General features: G+C 40.2%; 1 protein-coding gene and 2 long non-coding RNA genes across 3 annotated transcripts in view; all 3 read left to right on the top strand.

Moving 5' to 3' along the window:
- The first annotated feature begins 3,431 nt into the window (after positions 1–3,431).
- Positions 3,432–5,726, top strand: LOC308310607. Its single transcript, XR_013963518.1, has 5 exons — positions 3,432–4,140; positions 4,294–4,361; positions 4,774–4,837; positions 5,421–5,471; positions 5,649–5,726. It is a non-coding gene; the product is annotated as an uncharacterized lncRNA (long non-coding RNA).
- A 561-nt stretch (positions 5,727–6,287) lies between these two features.
- LOC308310614 lies at positions 6,288–7,139 on the top strand. The gene is made up of 3 exons (XR_013963519.1): positions 6,288–6,404; positions 6,587–6,683; positions 7,116–7,139. It is a non-coding gene; the product is annotated as an uncharacterized lncRNA (long non-coding RNA).
- A 6,718-nt stretch (positions 7,140–13,857) lies between these two features.
- LOC308312411 (glycine receptor subunit beta-like) overlaps positions 13,858–19,569 on the top strand; it is a gene marked incomplete at both ends in the record, with an annotated part of 66,202 nt that continues 60,490 nt past the window's right edge. Inside the window, 3 exons of the mRNA XM_080759017.1 lie at positions 13,858–13,877; positions 14,721–14,819; positions 16,199–16,301. Of these exons, the coding sequence (XP_080615143.1) occupies positions 13,858–13,877; positions 14,721–14,819; positions 16,199–16,301 (222 nt within the window). The remainder of the gene's footprint in view (positions 13,878–14,720; positions 14,820–16,198; positions 16,302–19,569) is intronic.

The following is a 19,569-nucleotide window of genomic DNA, read 5'->3' as shown; positions in this document are numbered from 1 at the left end:
AAAAAAAATCTTCTCCCTGTGACGCAGAGCCGAAGAGTTCTGATGATCCTCATGGGGGCTCCCCGCAGCCCCGCCTCCCCGCAACATGACCCCCACCCTGTCACTGTTTGCTGCTAGTGTACATACCTTTCAGTAAGCGCGCACTGTTAGGATATGCAAAGACTACTAAGAAGCAGCAAACTGATCACACACACACACTGCTCTCATTAGGTTCCTGTCACTTTAAGGAGCTGAACTCTATATTGGGCCAAACCAACTCCCCTTCCAGGGAGGGGGAGGATTGCCTGAAAGGATTAAAGGACTTTTGGGAAAACTAAAGACTTTCAAATAAAAGAGCTACAAGCTCAACGGAAATGTGAATGTCAATATATGTATACATGACAGTATTTAGTGCCAAACCAAGCAGAGTTAACATGTTGTGGATCATGTTGAGCCCTATTCAGTTGGTCCAGTCTAGTGGGAGGGGCCATGGGGGGTATAAAGCTCAGAGACTGAATATCCAAGTCAGTCTGTCTGCACACTCTGCTGGTGTTGGTCGGGGAACGAGCTGTCTCTGAGGAGGTGATGTTATTATTTAATGCCATGGTTTACATAGATCTATTATTGTGATGTTTATTATGATATATATATATATATATTATAATTATTTAATGTACATTTGAAAAAGGCTGGATTTATAAATACTTATGCTTATATCATATGATAATGATTTATTTGGAAATGATTGTTTTGATTGATGTTATATATGATATGCAGTACTTTGTTTTGAATATATCTTTTTATTTCTATTTTGCAGACGTTTGGTCTCCTTTGTTGTTGTAACTTGTATGTCACTGCCTTGCCATCCTTTTGTTCATACTACCCTAGCCTCAGAGAGGGGTGTGACAGAATGGAAATGGAACTGCTGGATTTTAATTATATGATTTATTGGTTTTAGTGACTTTCCTGGAGAATTACATGGTTGAGTGACATCATGGTATTGGGACACCCGTTAACAAGTTGGCACCTAGCTGGAGAGGGAACAAGGTGAATGTCATTTTTATGGTTATTGGTTTGTGTCATATTGTTGTGAGATCTTGTTTTATTGGTTTGTTTATATGGTATTATGGTTTGATATGAAACTTTTATTGGTTATTTGTAAACTTATTTGTTTATATGAATGCCTCACATTATTGGATATGTCTGCCTGTATTGATTATATGTTTGTGTCTTGTTTTTAGTTTTCACGTTGATCCATTAAAGAAACTTCACATCAGTCGGCCTTCAACCTTTGTCCAGCCTGGTTCGCTACACAAACTCCTACCATAATATCAACCTGTTGCAGTCATCATCAATCACCATCGACAAACAACTACAAGTGAGTAAACAACAAGACGCCCAAGGCCCAAAGTGTGAGCACGTTGTTAAAGTGTATATCTCTGGTGATAAAAGAAAGAAAGGCATATTGGCCCTACATTCAAGTTGAAATCTTTACTCTGATACGGACACAAGTATTGAAATTGGATCGATTGGAAGGATCTAACCATAATGGATGTGTCATGCTATTGAAGCTAATGAAATTAGCTATACCATACGGATGAATGAACGTGCAGAGCGCGACATTTAATGTGGATTGGAATGAATTGATGTCGCTATTAAGCAAGCTTTGTGCAACGCTAAGTTTGGATCTGGAAAATAAGCGCTGCTGTTGTATTCTAAATACGGACGTCACGTTTTACTGATGTCTGTAAATGAAGCGGATGAATTACTCCAGTATGAAAGAGGCCTGTCCGTGTGTTTGCTAATACAAAAACAGCTTAATTGATATAAGCATCAAAGCAATATTTTAAGTACTTTTTATTAGCAAGTGCATTCCATAGCGCTGGACCACACATGGACATCATAAACCTGTGACGGGAACAGTTTCTGTAAAAGATTATATGAAAGAAATAAAATATTTAACTGGTTTATATTTTACAATTTTAGTTATAGATGGCAAGTATAATGTTAAGGAGTATTTGTCTTATTAGCCAGAGATCCTTTTAAAATGTTTCTATTACTGTGAGTGATATGGTCAGCTTCTGATGTCTTTCTTTCTTTCTAGATGTAGATGGAGATGACTGTAGATGCTGCTAGAACACTGAACCTGGTCTCCTGTGTGAACCACCCCATCCTCACTGCTAAGATGTCCATGTGGACATTATGAGTGTTTGTATAGAGAGAAGCATGGCTGAAGAGCTTTGCATATCAGTCGTTTCTTGCTGCTGCCAAAGTCAAATTGTGATATCTGTAGTGTTTAGTTCATGGCCGCTTATGAGATGTAGATATAAGTACACCTGACTGGTGGAATAGCCTTGTGATACATACTGGGTGTGCTCTTTGGTCGTTCACAAAACAAACAAACAAAAAAATGCCACAAACTCACTTAAAGCTGCACAAAAATCACACAAATCAAGGGATGTCCGACTGTCGGTGTTGGATATTGTCCAACTCCTAATTGCCGATATCAACAGATACCGATATATATATATATATTATATGCAGGCTTTTTCCAGTGGTGGAAACATAACTGAAACTTTTTACTTAAATAAAAGTAGGCAATACTGCAATATAGAAATACTCCGTTACAATTCAACATGTACTCGAGTAAAGGTACAAAGGTTTTGGTATAAAATGTACTTAAAATACCAAAAGTAATTATTAATAATTACTCATTATGCAAAATGTCTCATCTAAAATGATCTAATCTCTCACAAGCTCACATGTGTCTTATTGTATTGTGAGCTTGTAGATGTTTTTAATGTAAAATAATAAATAAAGTAAAATTAAGGGTTAGGGTTATTAACTTTTAATGCCTTTATCGGCCGATAATATCGGACATCCCTAACAAAAACATATATCAAACGTGTCAATACATTTCAAAGAATGCCACAAGTGGCACTAAAACTTCACCAATAAATAAAGAAACATCCACATGTTCCATAAATTAAATGCCACAAAGGTTTGCCGAAAAAATGAAGAAATTACAAAAAATAAGTTTCTTAAACATCTTCTGCCGTATGTCCATAGAACTTCAGCTCTGTTGCAGCAAGCCAGTACAATGTGTCATTGTCTAGGTCACCTAAGCCACGATCACCATTCGGTGGCCGGTATTTGGGGCAAATGGTCATTACGTGTTCCACAGTCTGTAGTGGATCCTCGCATTCACAGTGGGCACTGGCACTGTCTGAGATGTCCCACTTCTGCTTTGAGGGTTGTCCACTCCTTGCAGGGGAGGTGCTGGCAAAGAACATATTTGGGGTCCTCGATGTATTCCACTGGTCCCTCTGTCTTGCCTTCACCCAGGATGCCTTGGAGGTGTCAGCTGGTGTTGTGTGGAGCAGTTCCTGGGCCTGTGTGGCACAGTGACTTGAGGCACGTGTGCTGTGGCAAAGGTCGCTGTGACTTGGTGTGTGTGTGTTGTGGCAAAGGGCACCGTGACTTGAGGCACGTGTGCTGTGGTGTCTCTGACGACCTTGTGGAGGAGATGGCTGGGATTCACTCAGCTGTGCCTTCCCGGTGAGGGCCAGCGTGGCTGCTTCTCGTCTGACCTCTGTTGGAGTGATTCCAGCGAGAACAGGCAGGCAGTTTGTTTGGGGTGGCCCATCCGGTGTTGAGGGCAGCATCCAGCTTCTTGACATGAGAGCTACGGCTCCAGACTGGGACACAGTACTCGGGTCGTCTGCATAGCCATACTTCATTGATGTTGTTGCAGGGAGGTCATGGATGTAGCTGTTAGTGTTGAACAGCAGTTACTGGTGTGGAACCGAAAAGCTTCACAAACATGCAAAAAAATTCTAGTTTTGAACCTTTTTAATCTAGTTTATTTTCAAATAAATTTGTTTTTACTGTTTTGTGAAGCAACTTTGGGTACCTTGAAAAGTGCTATATAAATTGTATGTATTATAAAAAAACAGACACACAGCAATTGTCGCCACACAGACATCACAAATTCCTATTGGCAGCAACAAGTGAGTGATGTGCAAAGCTATTCATAGAATATAACCACCATGTCTTCATTCCAGATGCTGCGAGGCTCAACCGGAGCCCCTACAGGTGGACATCTGCAGTTCTCGCTGTCCATGGATGAATCTGCATGGGGGGCTCTGAAGGCGGCTCAAAGTAAGAAACCACTTAGACTTTTCTATTACTGCGAGTGGTATGGTCGGCTTCTGTTTTAAATGTTCTCTATACATTTTGTGTATAATGTGAAAGGACACAATGTACGTATATCTGGCTCTTGGTCACTTAAATTAATCTTTCTTTCTTTCTTAGGGTGGATGGGTCGTGGTAGACGTCGTGGAAGGACAGAGATCCGTTCCTCTGAGGACTTCTGATGAGCTGTGAGTAGGAATATTTCTTGTTGGGATGGATATCTGTTGTACTGTTATGGTACGAAGTATAGCATGGCAGTATGATTCCTCCTAGTGGCACTGGTTGAATGTCTGTCAGCTCTCCAAGCTAATCAAAGTCTTAATGACACTTTTTTAACCACTTCAACCCCAGCATCTCTATTCTGGGGGGAGCGTTCAGCCAAATTAGCAGATCTACAAGCTCACACCGCATTGCAACGTGTTGTGAGCTTGTAGATCTGCTATGTTTGGCAAATCAATTTGTGTAGAGTGAAATCGGAGAATATACCAAATGCTCTCTTTAAAGGTCTGTTTTATCAAATCTTTAGAGGGTTTAAGTGGTTCTGAATATGCAGCTCAACAAAACAAAAGCTAATTTAGTCCTTATTTCTTTCTTTCTTAGGACGGAGATCTGTGTAGATGCCGGAGGACTTCGGACCTGGGCCTGCCCGGTGAGGAACCGCACAGTAAGAACCGCTCTAGGCCTTTCACGATTATGAGGTTTCTTTTTACTGGACGATTATTGTCGCTCAAATAAATTGCAATTAAATATTTAAGTGTGGCCCGGATGGTTAGCTCAACTGTCTGGGCGCCTATGCTGCCAAGCCAGCCGGACGGCGTGCTGCGGGTTCGACTCCCGACGGCCTTTGCCGCGCGTCACTCCCATCTCTTCCACCTTTCCTGTCTATATACTGTTCACTATCAGTAAAGGCATAAAAAGCCCCAAAAGCAAAATGAGGGCTACGGCTCCAGACTGGGGCACAGTACTGTTGGTACACAGTACTGCGGTGGGGAACACCAGAGCCTCGGTACCGGCTGGACCCTAATTGATCACGTCTAGGAATTTCAACAATTTAGGCAGTTCTCACATCCAGAGTGACTTACAGTAAGCAACAACACATAGTAATGCATCAAATTCATAAACAATTGTCATCAAGAATAAGAAGTATAGACTATCCAGACTATTGGCGGCAACAACAAGGGAGTGATGTGCGAAGCTCTTTTCTATGAAGCCATTCATAGACTATAACCGCCATGTCTTTCTTCCAGATGTACTGCAGGTCTCTCCAGGAATCTGCATTCCTCTGAAGACGACTCAAAGTAAGACCCTGTTAGGCCTGTCAAAAAGAACCCTAACTGAAACGTTTGTTACTGTAAGTGATATGTTTAGCTTCTGTTTAAATGTTCTCTATAAATAAAAGTTTTATGTATATATGTTGTGACAGGTTAGAATATATATCTGGCTCTTGGTCACTCTAATCAATCTTTCTTTGTTAGGATGAAGATCGCGGTAGACGTCGCTGGAACGCGGCTGCTGGACAGGGAGTGCACACACACACACACACACACACACAGAAAGGCTAATTTGGTGTGTTTTTTTTTTCTTTGTTAGAATGGCGATATCGATAGACGATCTGATGTTCCAAAGCCCCCCCCCCCCCCCTCCGGGGGCTTCCTCAGAGGACTGATGAGCTGTGAGTAGGAATAGTTCTTGCTTGTTTCTGAGGATGGATAACTGCTTTTGTACTGTTATGGTACGAAGAATGGCATCATTTACAGTAATCCAAATGTTTTAAATATTTTAGGATAAATCTAAATCTGCACAATAGTTTGAGAGTCAATATCTCATATCATGAGCGTACCTCTTGGTCTTTGTAACAACTTGAATACAAATTACAAAAGATGTTGAGGACTGTACATGTGTTGATGCCTCCTAGTGGCACTCTGGTTGAATGTCTGTCAGCTTTCCAAGCTAATCAAAGTCTTTGACACTTTTGTTAACCACTTCAACCCCAGCATCCCTATTCCGTTCAGCAAAAATAGCAGATCTACAAGCTCACACTGCAACGTGTTGTGAGCTTGTAGAGCTAATGGTTTCTTTCTCTCTCAGGATGGAGATCATAGACACAGCTGGAGGCTGGAGCCTCTAGAGATGGAGATCTGCAGGTCTGTCCATGGATGGATGGGAGGACGGAGATCTGGGTAGACGCTGGAGGACTTCGGACCTGGGCCTTCTCAGTGAGGAACTCAACGGTACGAACCGCTTTAGGGTTAGGGCTTTTTTAGGCTTTGTAAAAAGCCAATAATCGTCCGTTGCCGATAATTGGTCGATCCCTATTCTTAAACGTTACTGTAAGTGCATGTGTATGTTGTGACAGGACACGCACACACACAGCAAAGCTAATTTGGGGTGTGTGTCTTTCGTTCTTTGTTAGAATGGAGATCTCAGCCGATGCCCGAGATCCGAAGCTTTCCCTGGGTGTTTCCGCTGAGGACTTCTGGGTCGCTGGGAGGCTCGGACGGAGCTAGAAGGTTCGGTAGACGCCACTGGAACCTGTTTAGGCCTGTCAGAATTTAAGGTTTTATAATGGCCGATTTTAATTGTCGCTCAAATAAATTACAAGTAACAATTTAATTGCGTCATACTAACATTCTAAATAAAACTTTGGCTTTTGTAGGCTTTGTAAACAAAAAGATGCACATAATTCAATAACTTTATACACAAAAAAAAGAGAAGTAAATTACAAAGTGACACATTTAGAGCTTGTAGATCGGTTGCTTGCATTATTTCTTTAAAATGTTTGACAATATATGAACATTTTCAACATGGAGACGATTATGACTCTAAAAAAGTATCTCAAATACTTGGCGATTAGGTAATTGTGACAGGCCTAAATCCTTCTAGTTGTGTTTTTTTATATCATGTTCTGTAATCAGTTAGGGTTGACTATAGACTTTTTTTAGGAACAAGATCATCATGCCGGTGAAGATTACGTTTCTAGCCGATGGAGCAACTATTTCTGATCACCTTTGGAGTTACATCAAAGCAAGGTAACTATACAACACACGCACACACACTATGATCATGACATGACATCAGCTTGTGACTGCAACTTGTTCCTGTTCGCAGATGACTCGGCACTGCTAGTCTCGGACAGGAACAAACTGCAGGTTGAAAAGGCCCTCAGCTCTGAACTTGGTAGAATCTGCATCTGGCTCGCTGATAACAAACTATCTTTACACCTGGGAAAAACTGAATCCATTCTCTTTGGATCTAATAGTAATCTCAGCAAGGCAAATGGCTTCTTGTTTAGAGTGGGTGACAATATTATCACACGTAAAGATGAAATTACCTACCTAGGTTCCATCCTGGAGGCTAATCTTTCCGGTGATAAAATGGCCACCAACGTAATCAAAAAAGTCAACCAAAGAACAAGATTCCAAGTTTACAGGATCTCCTCACTGGTCAACAAAAACACAAACAAAAACACAGGAGCCCTCGTACAAGGTTTCTTTGACTATGCATGCACCTCAAAGGCCCTTAAAACTAGGCTCCATGCAGACCTCCCAAAACAAACTGGTCAGGCTCCTACTTGGCCTCACCCCCCGAACCTACCTCACCCCTGCCCACTTTGACAGGCTGGAATGGCTTAGGGTCGACGACAGAGTACAGCATCTTGCAATGGGTCTGGTCCACAAGATTCGATACACCACCAAGATACCCATGTACCTGTCCAGATACTTCCTTTATGTTAACGAATTCCACACCCACAACACCAGAGGGAGTGCAACGAACCATGTACAACCCAGATTCGGCACAAACCAGGGACTAAATTATTTTCACTCCTATGCCACCAAAATGTGGAACGCCCTACCAACAGTCATTAAGACATGTGAATCCCTTGACTCCCTTTTTCCCCTCACTGTATACGTTTATTTTCCCTTTTTACCTCCTTTATGATGAATTCCTGTTCTGTTCTTTGACTATATAGAAGTCTTATTTGTACGTCTCTAAATGTTTTGATGAATTGAACATGGTGGACCCTCTTGTAAACAAGTGTAATGCTTAATTGGGTCGTCCACTTACAGTTAACAGTCTTTGTATTGAGTTTCTGCTTGACATGTACTGTAATTCTGCAAACTGTTAATAAATATTTCAATCAATATTGTTTTATGAACAAAGTAGTAATGAGCATTTCTTTCTTTTCTTTAGGACGTTGCTGGTCTCCTGTGTGGCTCCATCTGGAGGTCACCAGGGTTCTGAGTCACTCAGATCCTGACTGGTAGTGGTGATATGTAGATATGATCAATCAGGGCTCTAAACAATAAAATAATAAACTAATATAAATAACTAGATAATAATATAAATAAATGGATAAAACAAACGATAATAGAAATAGATTATAGTAAAATAAAAGTAAATTAAAATGGTAAAATAAAAGTAAATTCAAATTAGTAATACATAAAATAAAATTAGTAATAGCATAGTAATGGATAAAATAAATATAATTAGTAATATAGACAATAATACATAAAATAAATTAAATTATCAATATAGTAATGCATAAAATTAGTAATAACAGTAATACATAAAATAAATAAATGCATAAAAAATAAAATTAGTAATAACAGTAATACATAAAACAAATACAATTTGTAATGCATGAAGTAAAATTAGTAATAACATAGTAATACATCAAATAAATACAATTAGTAATATAGTTATACATAAAATTAGTAATAACATAGTAATATATAAAATACAATTAATACATAAAATAAATTCAATTACTTTGTGTTGTTATAGAATGACTTAAAAAAACAAACAAAAAATATCAATCACATCTACATATCACAACCAGGCTATATTGCCAGCAGGCAGGTGGACTGTAGACTCACTACAGCTGTCACAATGTGGTGTACTTTGTTTTGACCCAACTGGCCTCCAAGGAGAGGCGAGCATGGAGCCGGACATCTGATGATACACGAGAAGACGCCATAGTCAAACAATTGTAATAAAAGTAATATGTTTCATGTTGATTGTAATTTATGCATGATGCCATATATCTGTAAATATTCATTATTTTCTTGTTAATAAATTATTGCATTTATACCCGGGTGTCCGTTATGTGTCCATTACCCTTAGATCGCGCTGCCGCGGATATATTTATTTCCCAAATGGTCTAAAAATGAGTTATTTAGCATACTTTTACCAATGAATTAGCCTATACACGGACAACGACTGATTAGCCTATTTTGGACGATATGGGTCTTTTCTCGAGTCAGTGTGTTTTGTCTCACTATAGTCTGTGTAGATTACCCGGCGGTGTTGCTGCCCCTCCTGGTGTCGCGGCTCATGGCTCTTCACAGACGGCACAGAGACAGCAGTCACTCCGCTGAACGTGTCAGTGTTGCTACAGTGGTGTGAACTGTGAACCGTGCGGGCACTGGTGGTGGTGAGTTCTGACAGCCGAGTCACAGCTTCTTCTTCTGAATTACTTTGCCTTGGAAAATACATTTTGCGTTTTTCTGTTTCCCTTAACAAACCAGCGCGCGCTACTGTTTGCTACAAAGCGACTGGAAGCGGACGAGGTTTACAGACATAGGCTACCAATAGTAGCCAATCATATGCTGATTAGGCCATTTGCTGTATAGCCTACCTACCCGATCACCAGGGAGCAACACACACACAATAGCCTTCTATATAATGCTGCGCACATATATTATATATATTAAAAAAAATACCCAGCATAATTTTTGGGAAGGCTAAGCCTTCCCTAGCCTTACACACCCGCCGCCTATGGGCACTGTACTGTAGGCATATAATACCTGGCTAGGTGAAAACAAAAGAAACCTGATTAGCATTTGAGTACTTTTAACACCTCTGAACAGCCGGCGGAGAGGTTCACATTTTCGGAATTTTGCGACGGAGTCACAGAGGGTCAATAATTCCCAGAAAATCTGTAATGTTAATATAAAATGTCCACGAAAATCTTCATGGGGGCTAAAAGGGGCTATTTAATTCTTCATGGGGGCTACAGCCCCATAGCCCCCACAGACTTGACGTCGTTGACGAGGCCACCTCAGTGGTTGAGGCCCTAGGCGACCGCCTAGTTCGCCTATGCCTAGAACCGGCCCTGCGTATGACGTATCAACCTTTTTAGTGGCAAAATCATCACATTTGAACTGGAGAGCCCCAACCTGATAAGCACTTGGAATTGTAGAAGTTGAGGCATTATTTTTGTTTGATTCTGTTCCAGGCCTACATTTTGTGAAAATGGCAGATCAAGCTCACAGTGCCTCGTAATGTGAGGGGTTGTGAGCCAAACTGTAAAGACACAAAGTAGAACAAAGCGGGGGCGCACAACAAATTTTATTCAGCGACATGGCAGGCAAAATGTGGTCTTTATTCAAAATATACACAATATAATAATGTTAGATATTGTTGCTGTCGATCCAAAAGCAACTGTCCAATAGAGGGTATGCGTGTGAAATCATCATCATTCCTGGAATTTATGTGGGAACGCCTACTGAGTGACTGAAACGACTTTCTGGCCTTGACAGATGTTAAACTCACTTTGCCACTCACTTTATGCGTCCTAAGACGAGCCGTCCATCGTCGCTTCCAGTCATCCCTGTTCTCCATACATCTGGCCAGTTCGTTGGTACTTTGTGCTCCTGTATTGTTCTTGGACCTGAAGCCAGGGTTTGGTTCAGGTCCAGCATTCACTGCCGTATAGGAGAACAGACTCCACCGTTGCCAGTGGTGGAAAAAGTACAAAAATATTTTACTTAAGTAGAAGTACTGATTCTCTACTTGAAAATTACTTAAGTAAAAGTACAAAGTGCCCATTAAGAAAGTTACTTAAGTAAAAGTATAAAAGTACCTCAAATAAAATGTACTTAAGTACAAAAATTTACCCGGCGTAAAATGTACTTGAGTATAAAAGTAAAAATTATAAAGTACAAGTACAAAGTACAAAATACAAAATTATTTTCAAAATGAATACAAAGAAATGAATTTCCAAAATTGTCATCCTGTCAAAAGTGGCTTTATTCCAAAAAATTTAATAGCATACAAATACTGAAAATACAGATGGATCGTAGGAACTATAGCAGTTCACAGTTCAACATTTTTAAAATGAACTAGTTCCGTTCATAGTTCATCATTCCAAATTTTGAACTATTATAGTTCTTTTTCGTTCTTTTTTTGCTTTAATTTTTATATATTTTTTACATTTTACAAAAATTGCTCTTTTGCAATGTGAAATGCCATCTCTATATGGGCTTTTGCATGCTTTTATTGTGAAGGCAAAAGTTTCTGAACGTTCTCAGAGCCTGCATCTCCGCATGCTGGGGTTGGCTGATCTACAAGCTCACAACGTGTCCGGACGCGACGAGTTGTGAGCTTGTATATCAGCTATTTTCAGCACGGAACACTTTGTACGGCGAAGAATAAATTAGGCAGAGATGTCTTTTGTTGGCCGTTCGTGGCGATATTATGGACACGTACCTCCTCGAAGCGATAATAACCAACTAAGCTATTGGAAGCTATTTTTCGTGGCACATTATGTGTGTACAACAACAAGTTCCCTCAGTGTTTGTGTTAGGAGTTGGGACAGTGTCTGCTGTCTGTCAGCGTGCATGATCATCATGCAGTAGCTAGATGCGCGCTCCAGTGACGGCTGAGAAAGATTAGTTAATTTGTGTCGGATAGGGACTTATTGGACAAAAATTTAAAATCCTTCTGCTAAGACTGTGTCTCGGTCATCCATGTTGAATGCGTGTGACAAAACACAGTGTGTGCGTCTTGCCGTCTTCAAAGCAGGCCAGGCAGCAGAACACAACTCCGCCCCCCTATTATCTGAGAGTGGAGCAGCCCTGTTCAATTCTCAACTGCGCATTCCTCCAGTAAGACAAATATAAGATTTTATTATTTAATTTGTAGCGAGTAACGAGGTGTCCGATTTTAAATATAGCGCATTAAAAGTACGATTTTTTCCTTGTAAATGTAACGAAGTAAAAGTAAAAATACAGCAAAAGAAAAGTAGTCAATAAAAGTACAAATTCTCCAAACTTGTACTTAAGTACAGTAACGAAGTAATTGTACTTCGTTATTTTCCACCACTGACCGTTGCGCGTATAGAAGCCGAGTTTGATTTGACGGGGAGATTGGAGTTCCATTCACTGGTCATGCCATTCAGGGCCCTCCATGCAAGTGCCTTCCTCACTTTCAGGTCTTGCTCGGTTGAGTTGACCCATGAGCCGGTAATTGTTGTTGTGAGAGGTGGCTGTTCCGGTGAGATGTTATAGTTGATAATCTCAGTTTTCTTAACTTAATGTTTGTGTAAGATGAAAATCTACACTAAAAGCTGGCGCCCCTACACTAATATATAGCTAGCGCCCCTCAAAACATATGTTGACCAACGTTCACCAGGGTGTGTGTGTGTGTTGGGGGGGGCATTCAGTGGGGTGTCTTTGTCACCGCCCACCGGCGTTATTTGGCCTCCCAGGATGTAATCAGTTTAGCTACAAGTCTGAACAGCAAGCAAACAAATATATCAATAAAATGAAACCTATTTATCTATCTATTACAAATAAGTTGTTCGGACGTCAATCTGGATAGGAAATCAGATTTGAGCAGGAAAGAAATTGTGCCTCTTACTTCCTCATAGGTGTTACCAATAATGAAGCTCTAATCCAAGATATATCTAACTTGTATTTTTTTTAATTTACTTTACATTTTCAGATAGAGGCAGGTTTCAGAATATCACATCGGAAAATGTTTAGTTTCCAAGCAAGATTCTCTGCCTCTTTGGAATCAAGAATGAAGAGAATGGAGGCTTTCATCTGTCGCTCAATCCCAGTTATGTGAGCAGTGAAAAGTTGGTGTGACATGTTTATTTCTGGCAATGATTTTCAATGCCATGTGGTTTGCTAGATGTCTCTTTATGAGCTGTGGGCTCAGAGCAAAGCAGTTTGTTTATTGTAAAAGACAAGGCATAACCGCATAAATAATGAAATAGTATATTTATAGGCTACAAGTATAGGCTACAAGTGATCGTTTTCAATTAAGGGACATTTCATTTATACTTTTTATTCTGTTCTTTTGTGCTCTGACAGAATTTGGGGAAAGCTTGAAATCCTTGAGCTGTGAGACAACTCTACAGCTTCCACACCATGGCCTCAGTGGAACAGCAGAGCAGTCATCTTCTTCGGGGTATCAGGAGAAAAAGTGGCGCTGTCTGAGACACACATTGAAGTTATGGACCAGGTACGAACCAAGAGGCAAACCCCCTTCGCTGAACTTGAAGCTCACTCTGGGGTTCTCGGTCAGCCTGCTGTTCCTGTTAATGGCCCAGCAGATGTCGCAATTTCACCTTCTACCGTTTGCAATAGAATTATAATGTCAATAGAAGTCAATGAGGTTTTGGTTGAACTTTACACTTGATTTAATTACTGTAGTAAACCTTAAACACTTTGTTTTCTTTCACTAACATTTTTTTTAAATCACCATGCTATGCGTTTAGTAAATTATGGTGCAGGATGCTAAACAAACACCAGTCTTAGTATTAGTGGTTCCGGTCCACAGTAGAACAATCTAAATGTGAAGTCTTGAAAAGACGAAGGTGGCCACACACACTCGTAGCCAAAGTGCCGATACTTTATTTGAATAGGACGCAGAGAATAAAAACCCTTTTGGCAGATGCAACTGCCTTCTTCAGGGTATGTACTATTTACATTGTAGTAAATTATGGTCCCATTACATTTTATTAATTAAGTAATGCTTCTACTGGTTCTACCGAGTGAAGACCTGCCCTCACTGCGTTTGCAGGCAATCATTGATAGTGTTCAGTAACGGCTCTCCCTGTCTCCAGCTATAGTGGGTTACTAATACCACTCTCGGTCCCAGGCTTACTCATCTGCAAAGAGAAAAGCCTGGTCACAACCTAAGGCAGAGACGGTATATCGGCGGAAGTGTCGGGCCGAAACATCCATCAGATGTACACAACACTTTCATTCACGGAGATGTAAACAATGTATTTTTGATAAATTGCAAAAATGTGTGCAAATCTTTTAATATTTATTTTCTAAAGCAAACATTTTGAATTAAAATCTTTGCTTCTGGGAGTCCCTGGAAGACCGGCAGCCGGCGCCCGGCAGCCAGTGAAAACTAGAGTTCTAAACAGGCCCGGCCCTCATCAAACCCTGTACACTCAAGACTCTTGAGTCAAGACTCTCCATATGTTGATCTGACCTCATCAAACCCTGTACACTCAAGACTCTTGAGTCAAGACTCTCCATATGTTGATCTGACCTCATCAAACCCTGTACACTCAAGACATGCTCCTTATATGGCATTCATTGCATGGTGAACCAGGGTTCAAAATAACACTTCTAGCACAAACATTGGGCCTACTGTATATGCTTGTAGATCTGCTATTTCACTCAAGTCAGATTATGAACAAGTCTTGTAACTGAGTACTTTTAAATTGTGGAATTGCTAATAAAAAAAAATCACATTCTCTGTGTTTCTGTCTCTGTCTCTCTGTATGTGTCTGTCTTCAGGTTGTACAAGAGGTTAGGGAGGACTAAGGAGATAGAACTTCACAGCGTCATGGAGATCATCGTCCTGGTGTTCTCTGCCTGCCGGTGGACGCTGTCATTGTAACTGAAGGTGTAGACTGTGGAGGTACAGAGGGTTTTGTACCGCCATGTTTGATCATTTTAGCGACTGGCGAGATTAAAAACAAACGGGGGGGAACAAAGCAACGCAGATTTAGGAGGTGGAAAGTCTGGTGACGTGATGTTACTTACTGTACTAATACTGATAAGTGTGATGTTCTAATTCTGTGCGGGCTAGAGGTGGGTGGTGACATTGGGGGGGGGGGGGGAAGAGGAGAGAGAAGAGAGAGACAGACAAATGGAACCATTTGACTGATGACTAGACCTAGGTGGAGGCATTCAAGTGGGGTATCTTTGTCACCGCCGGGTGGCCTTCAGGCATACAAGCCCATACAATTAATTTAATATAATAATAATAATAATAAACTTTATTTGTATAGCACCTTTCATACATAAATGTAGCTCAAAGTGCTTCACAGGGCAAAAATAGAACACCATAAAACATAAGTAGTTAATATGATAAAACAATGGCAAAGAACAAAATTGAATATAAGAACATAAAATAAATAAAAATAAATAAAAAATAATAAAAACACCACATGCAGCAAATCAGTCAGGGCAGGGTAGGAACGTGCAAATGAAAACTCAATTAAAAGCAATGTTGTAGAAGTGGGTCTTGAGCTGAGCTTTAAAAATGTCTACAGAGGCTGCCTGACGAAGGTACAGTGGGAGCTTGTTCCATGCCGACGGCCCATAGAAGCAAAAAGCTGCTTCCCCGTATTTTTTAGTTGCCATTCTTTTTGGCAACGCGAGCAGGCCAGCAGTGGAAGACCTTAGGGGGCGGATTGGGACATATTTAGGCAGGCAGTCATGTAGGTAGGAAGGTGCGAGACCATTGAGAGCTTTATAGACAAGTAAAATAATTTTAAAATCAATCCTAAGAACAACCGGAAGCCAGTGCAGTGATGCCAAAACTGGAGTAATATGTTCTCTCATCTTAGTTCTAGTTAAAACTCTGGCTGCTGCATTTTGGACGAGTTGTAGTCTGTCAGTTGTTTTCTTGGGCAGTCCTGAATAAAGTGCATTGCAGTAGTCAAGCCGAGAGAAAACAAAGGCGTGGATTAGCGTTTTTGCATCGTCCAAGGACAAATAGGCTCTGATTCGTGCAATATTTCTAAGGTGAAAAAAGGCAATCTTGGTAACATGATTAATGTGAGAATTAAAATTCAATTCAGAATCAATAATAAGGTTCTTTACTGTACTGTTACTTTGGGACTTGAAACGGGTACCTGTTTTCGATTTCTATTTGCTCTACTGTTGTAAGCAGTAAAGTAAAGTGGTGTCTATATATAACTTATAATTATTTTGTATCAGCTACCATCTCTCATGGTTCAGTGTGCTGTCCGGATCCCCCTGGCCAGCAAGATCACAGGGGGCCTCATCTCTGAAGGAAACCAGTTCTTCTGTTATTATGATGCATACCCTCTCCCCCTCATGGGTCTCCTGGGTGATGTTTATCGCCACGTGAATTGGGCCTTTATTATCAGAAGTTGTGATAGTCGCCACCACAGTGTGACAGTTGTCACAGTGGTCTCCACTTCATTGTCATGAGGTCCAGAATCTCTGCAGATGTGTTAGCCACTCTCGTCCGCCTCAAGGGTGCCATGGCATACAGATGGTGCTATTTATGACCTCCAAAAATCTGACTGTTTTATGGCTATTGATAATTGTGGACTTTTGTGCATAATTTTCAAAATAAATGTTGGATCCCAAGGCTAGAATCCATTAGTAGGTCCTAATCCTAAAGTATCCACACAGCTACTTGGTTTGGTGGTCTGTCGAGTTGTACGCCTGGGTGGAGACTCAGATTCACACAGCTTCTTACCGTATAGTTTAATTGCCTGTCAGAAGTTATTTTTTCAGGTGCTGGACATTACACATTAGTAGTTACTACTAAATGAATATATTTGTAGTTGACACAAATATTGTCACGGTGTGTCAAAGGGTATAGGACCCAAATGCAGGACAGGAGGTTTATTTACCAAAAATCCAGGAACAGCATCAAACTAGTGACATATAGTGAGTATACAGGGATAACCGGGTGAATTTATAATCAACACTGGGATAGGCTGGGGAACTAAACTAACAGGACAAGGTGGAGACACTATAGGCTAATCACAGTACTGGTGAGTCAACACGGGTAACAAAAGCAACAGTGTAAACCAGGGAACAAAACATATAATACTACAAAATAAAAGTACACACATGTAGAGCAAAACTCAAACGAACAGACACAAGGAAAACAGTAAAGTAAAACACTAACCAACTAAAAACCCAAGGAACACATGACAATACATGACGTGTCACGGAACGTGACATGGCCATTACAAAAAACACAAAATATATGACATGACTGTCATGCATTAATTAATTTGCCCATGCCAAGGTTTTTCAGCTGCGTTTGATTCAAGGCGGAAAAAAGAAATTAACCGAAAGTTAAAACCACATACAGTATGTTAAATCTATCGCGTTATTATTTAAAAATCAAATTAAGTCACTCAAGACATAAATGTTGTAGCCGTGATCAGCGATGCGGCCGTGATCGGCTGTAAACAAGTTTAGAATCTGAATCGTCTCTCATTGTCGTGTTTTTAAGCCTGTTAAAATAACATGAGAAATATCCCCTAGGGCCAGGCTACAGTACAAAGGCAGCCACCACCACCCATGACCAAAATGATCAAAATGATGCCAGAGGGGTTTAATGATATAGGCAACATTAGGCCATATTATGGTCAAGGCATTTAATTGCAACATAGCCAATCTATGCCGCAATTTCTCAGGTTTAAGGCTTGTATACCCTTGTGTGCCAAAATGAGAAATCTCGTGTTTATTTATAGTATTTTTATTTACCATTTCGTTTTTAATCATTTAACATTTAACTAAATGTTGGGAAGTGAACTAGTACATTATGAAATAGCCACTTACTGTAAGCCCTATTACAAATAAGCCTACTGTATATAGTGAAAATAGCTGATCTACAAGCTCATAACATGTGGCTAAAGTGTTTTTGCATAGCAATGTAGTGATAAAGAAAGAGTATTTTGTAATTTGCACTTTTTAATAATTCAGTATCTTTAAAAGCATTGAATATTTTTCATTTATTTTATTTGTATTAGTCTGACATTTAACTCCCGTGTTTAATTCTTACTGCTGTTGCTGTGACAACCACCTTATATGACAATTAATTTCCATACCAACATCGATTAATGTTGATCTTATGTTTAATACATTATTATATGTATTTTTAAATTACATCATGTGTCACTATTACACAATATGTCATAAAATGTGATAATTTAACATCTTTGTTGTAAGCCTTTCTGTTAGACATTTTGTGTGTGTGTGTGTGTGTGTGTGTGTGTGTGTGTGTGTGTGTGTGTGAGATTTATGATTTATGGGGTCACATAATTAAACATGGCTTTAGGGGGCAGGGCGGTGGGTCTAAGCAACAGCCATAAAACTGTGAGGAGTTGATGAATGGAACAGTGCCACACGGTGGACATGTGGAGCGTCTGCTTTATGGAGGCAAATAAAAAAATGTGGAAAGCAATCAGGAAACCCATTCAGTATTTTATTTTATCCCCCCGCCCCCCCTTTCTTGTGTAATACAGTAACTTCCCCTTAACTCTTTGTGTGCGAAGTACAAGCTTTCTCGCCTTTTCTTCCAAGAAGTGCGGAAGCAGATATTTAGTTTTCAGTGTTAACCACTAGAGGGCGCCACCATCTGAATGATCCTCAGGTGCTTAAATGAATGCTATAGAGAGCCGAAGTCCTGACGTCACTCGCTTATCCCCTGGTTCACATCACGGAAGTAATTTATCTTTGGAGAATAACATGGGGTCATCTTAAAATCATCTCAACATTGCGCCCTCTACCGATATTGATGTCAGATTTCGGTGCTCGATTGGGTTGGTTAAAGAAAAATATTGAACCAATTAAAAGTAAGAAATGTTCGCTTTAAATATATATATATATATATATATATATATATATATATAATACATGTGTGTGTGTGTGTGTGTGTGTATATATATATATATATATATATATATATATATCTTTCCTCCAGAAATAGCAGATATACAAGCTCATACACTGCACAAAGTTGTGCAGTGCAAAATCTGCTATTTTTGAATACCCAAAGCATAAAATGGATACGACACGGATGCTTTCCCGGTTTAAATGGGTTTAAGTGGTATACCATTGCCGTTAATACCGTGTCTGATATTTCATTTTGCAGTAGGCACGCAGTGTGTGCCCGCATAGCCCTGGCAGAGAGCTGCATGCCAATCTGGCAGCCGTTTGGGTACCGAGGGGGCTGTATGTATGTGTATGTGTGTGTGTGTGTGTGTGTGTGTGTTGGGGGGTGGGGGGGGGGTGGGTTAAAGGATGTTTGGTGTAGAGGTGAAACGAGGGCAGACCAAGTACAGAGCCAACGGAGTTTTACTACGTAAGCACACAGCATGTTTTTTATTAATTGAGAGAGAGAGAGAGAGAGAGAGAGAGAGAGAGAGGTTGGCACTGTTAAGCAGTGACACCTAACCCCATAAGCCATTTTTAATTATGTGACCCCATAAATCTCTCTCTCTCTCTCTCTCTCTCTCTCTCTCTCTCTCTCACACACACACACACACACAGGCCAGGGAGGAGGGCTAGTACGTATTGTTGCACCGCTCAGTTCACACATAGGTGTGATTTATTTATTTATTTCAGTTTTTCTTACCGTTATATT

Source organism: Protomyctophum bolini, assembly GCF_963924005.1.
Source record: "Protomyctophum bolini genome assembly, chromosome: 3".
Taxonomy (NCBI): domain Eukaryota; kingdom Metazoa; phylum Chordata; class Actinopteri; order Myctophiformes; family Myctophidae; genus Protomyctophum; species Protomyctophum bolini.
This window is presented reverse-complemented; position numbering and strand designations above follow the sequence as displayed.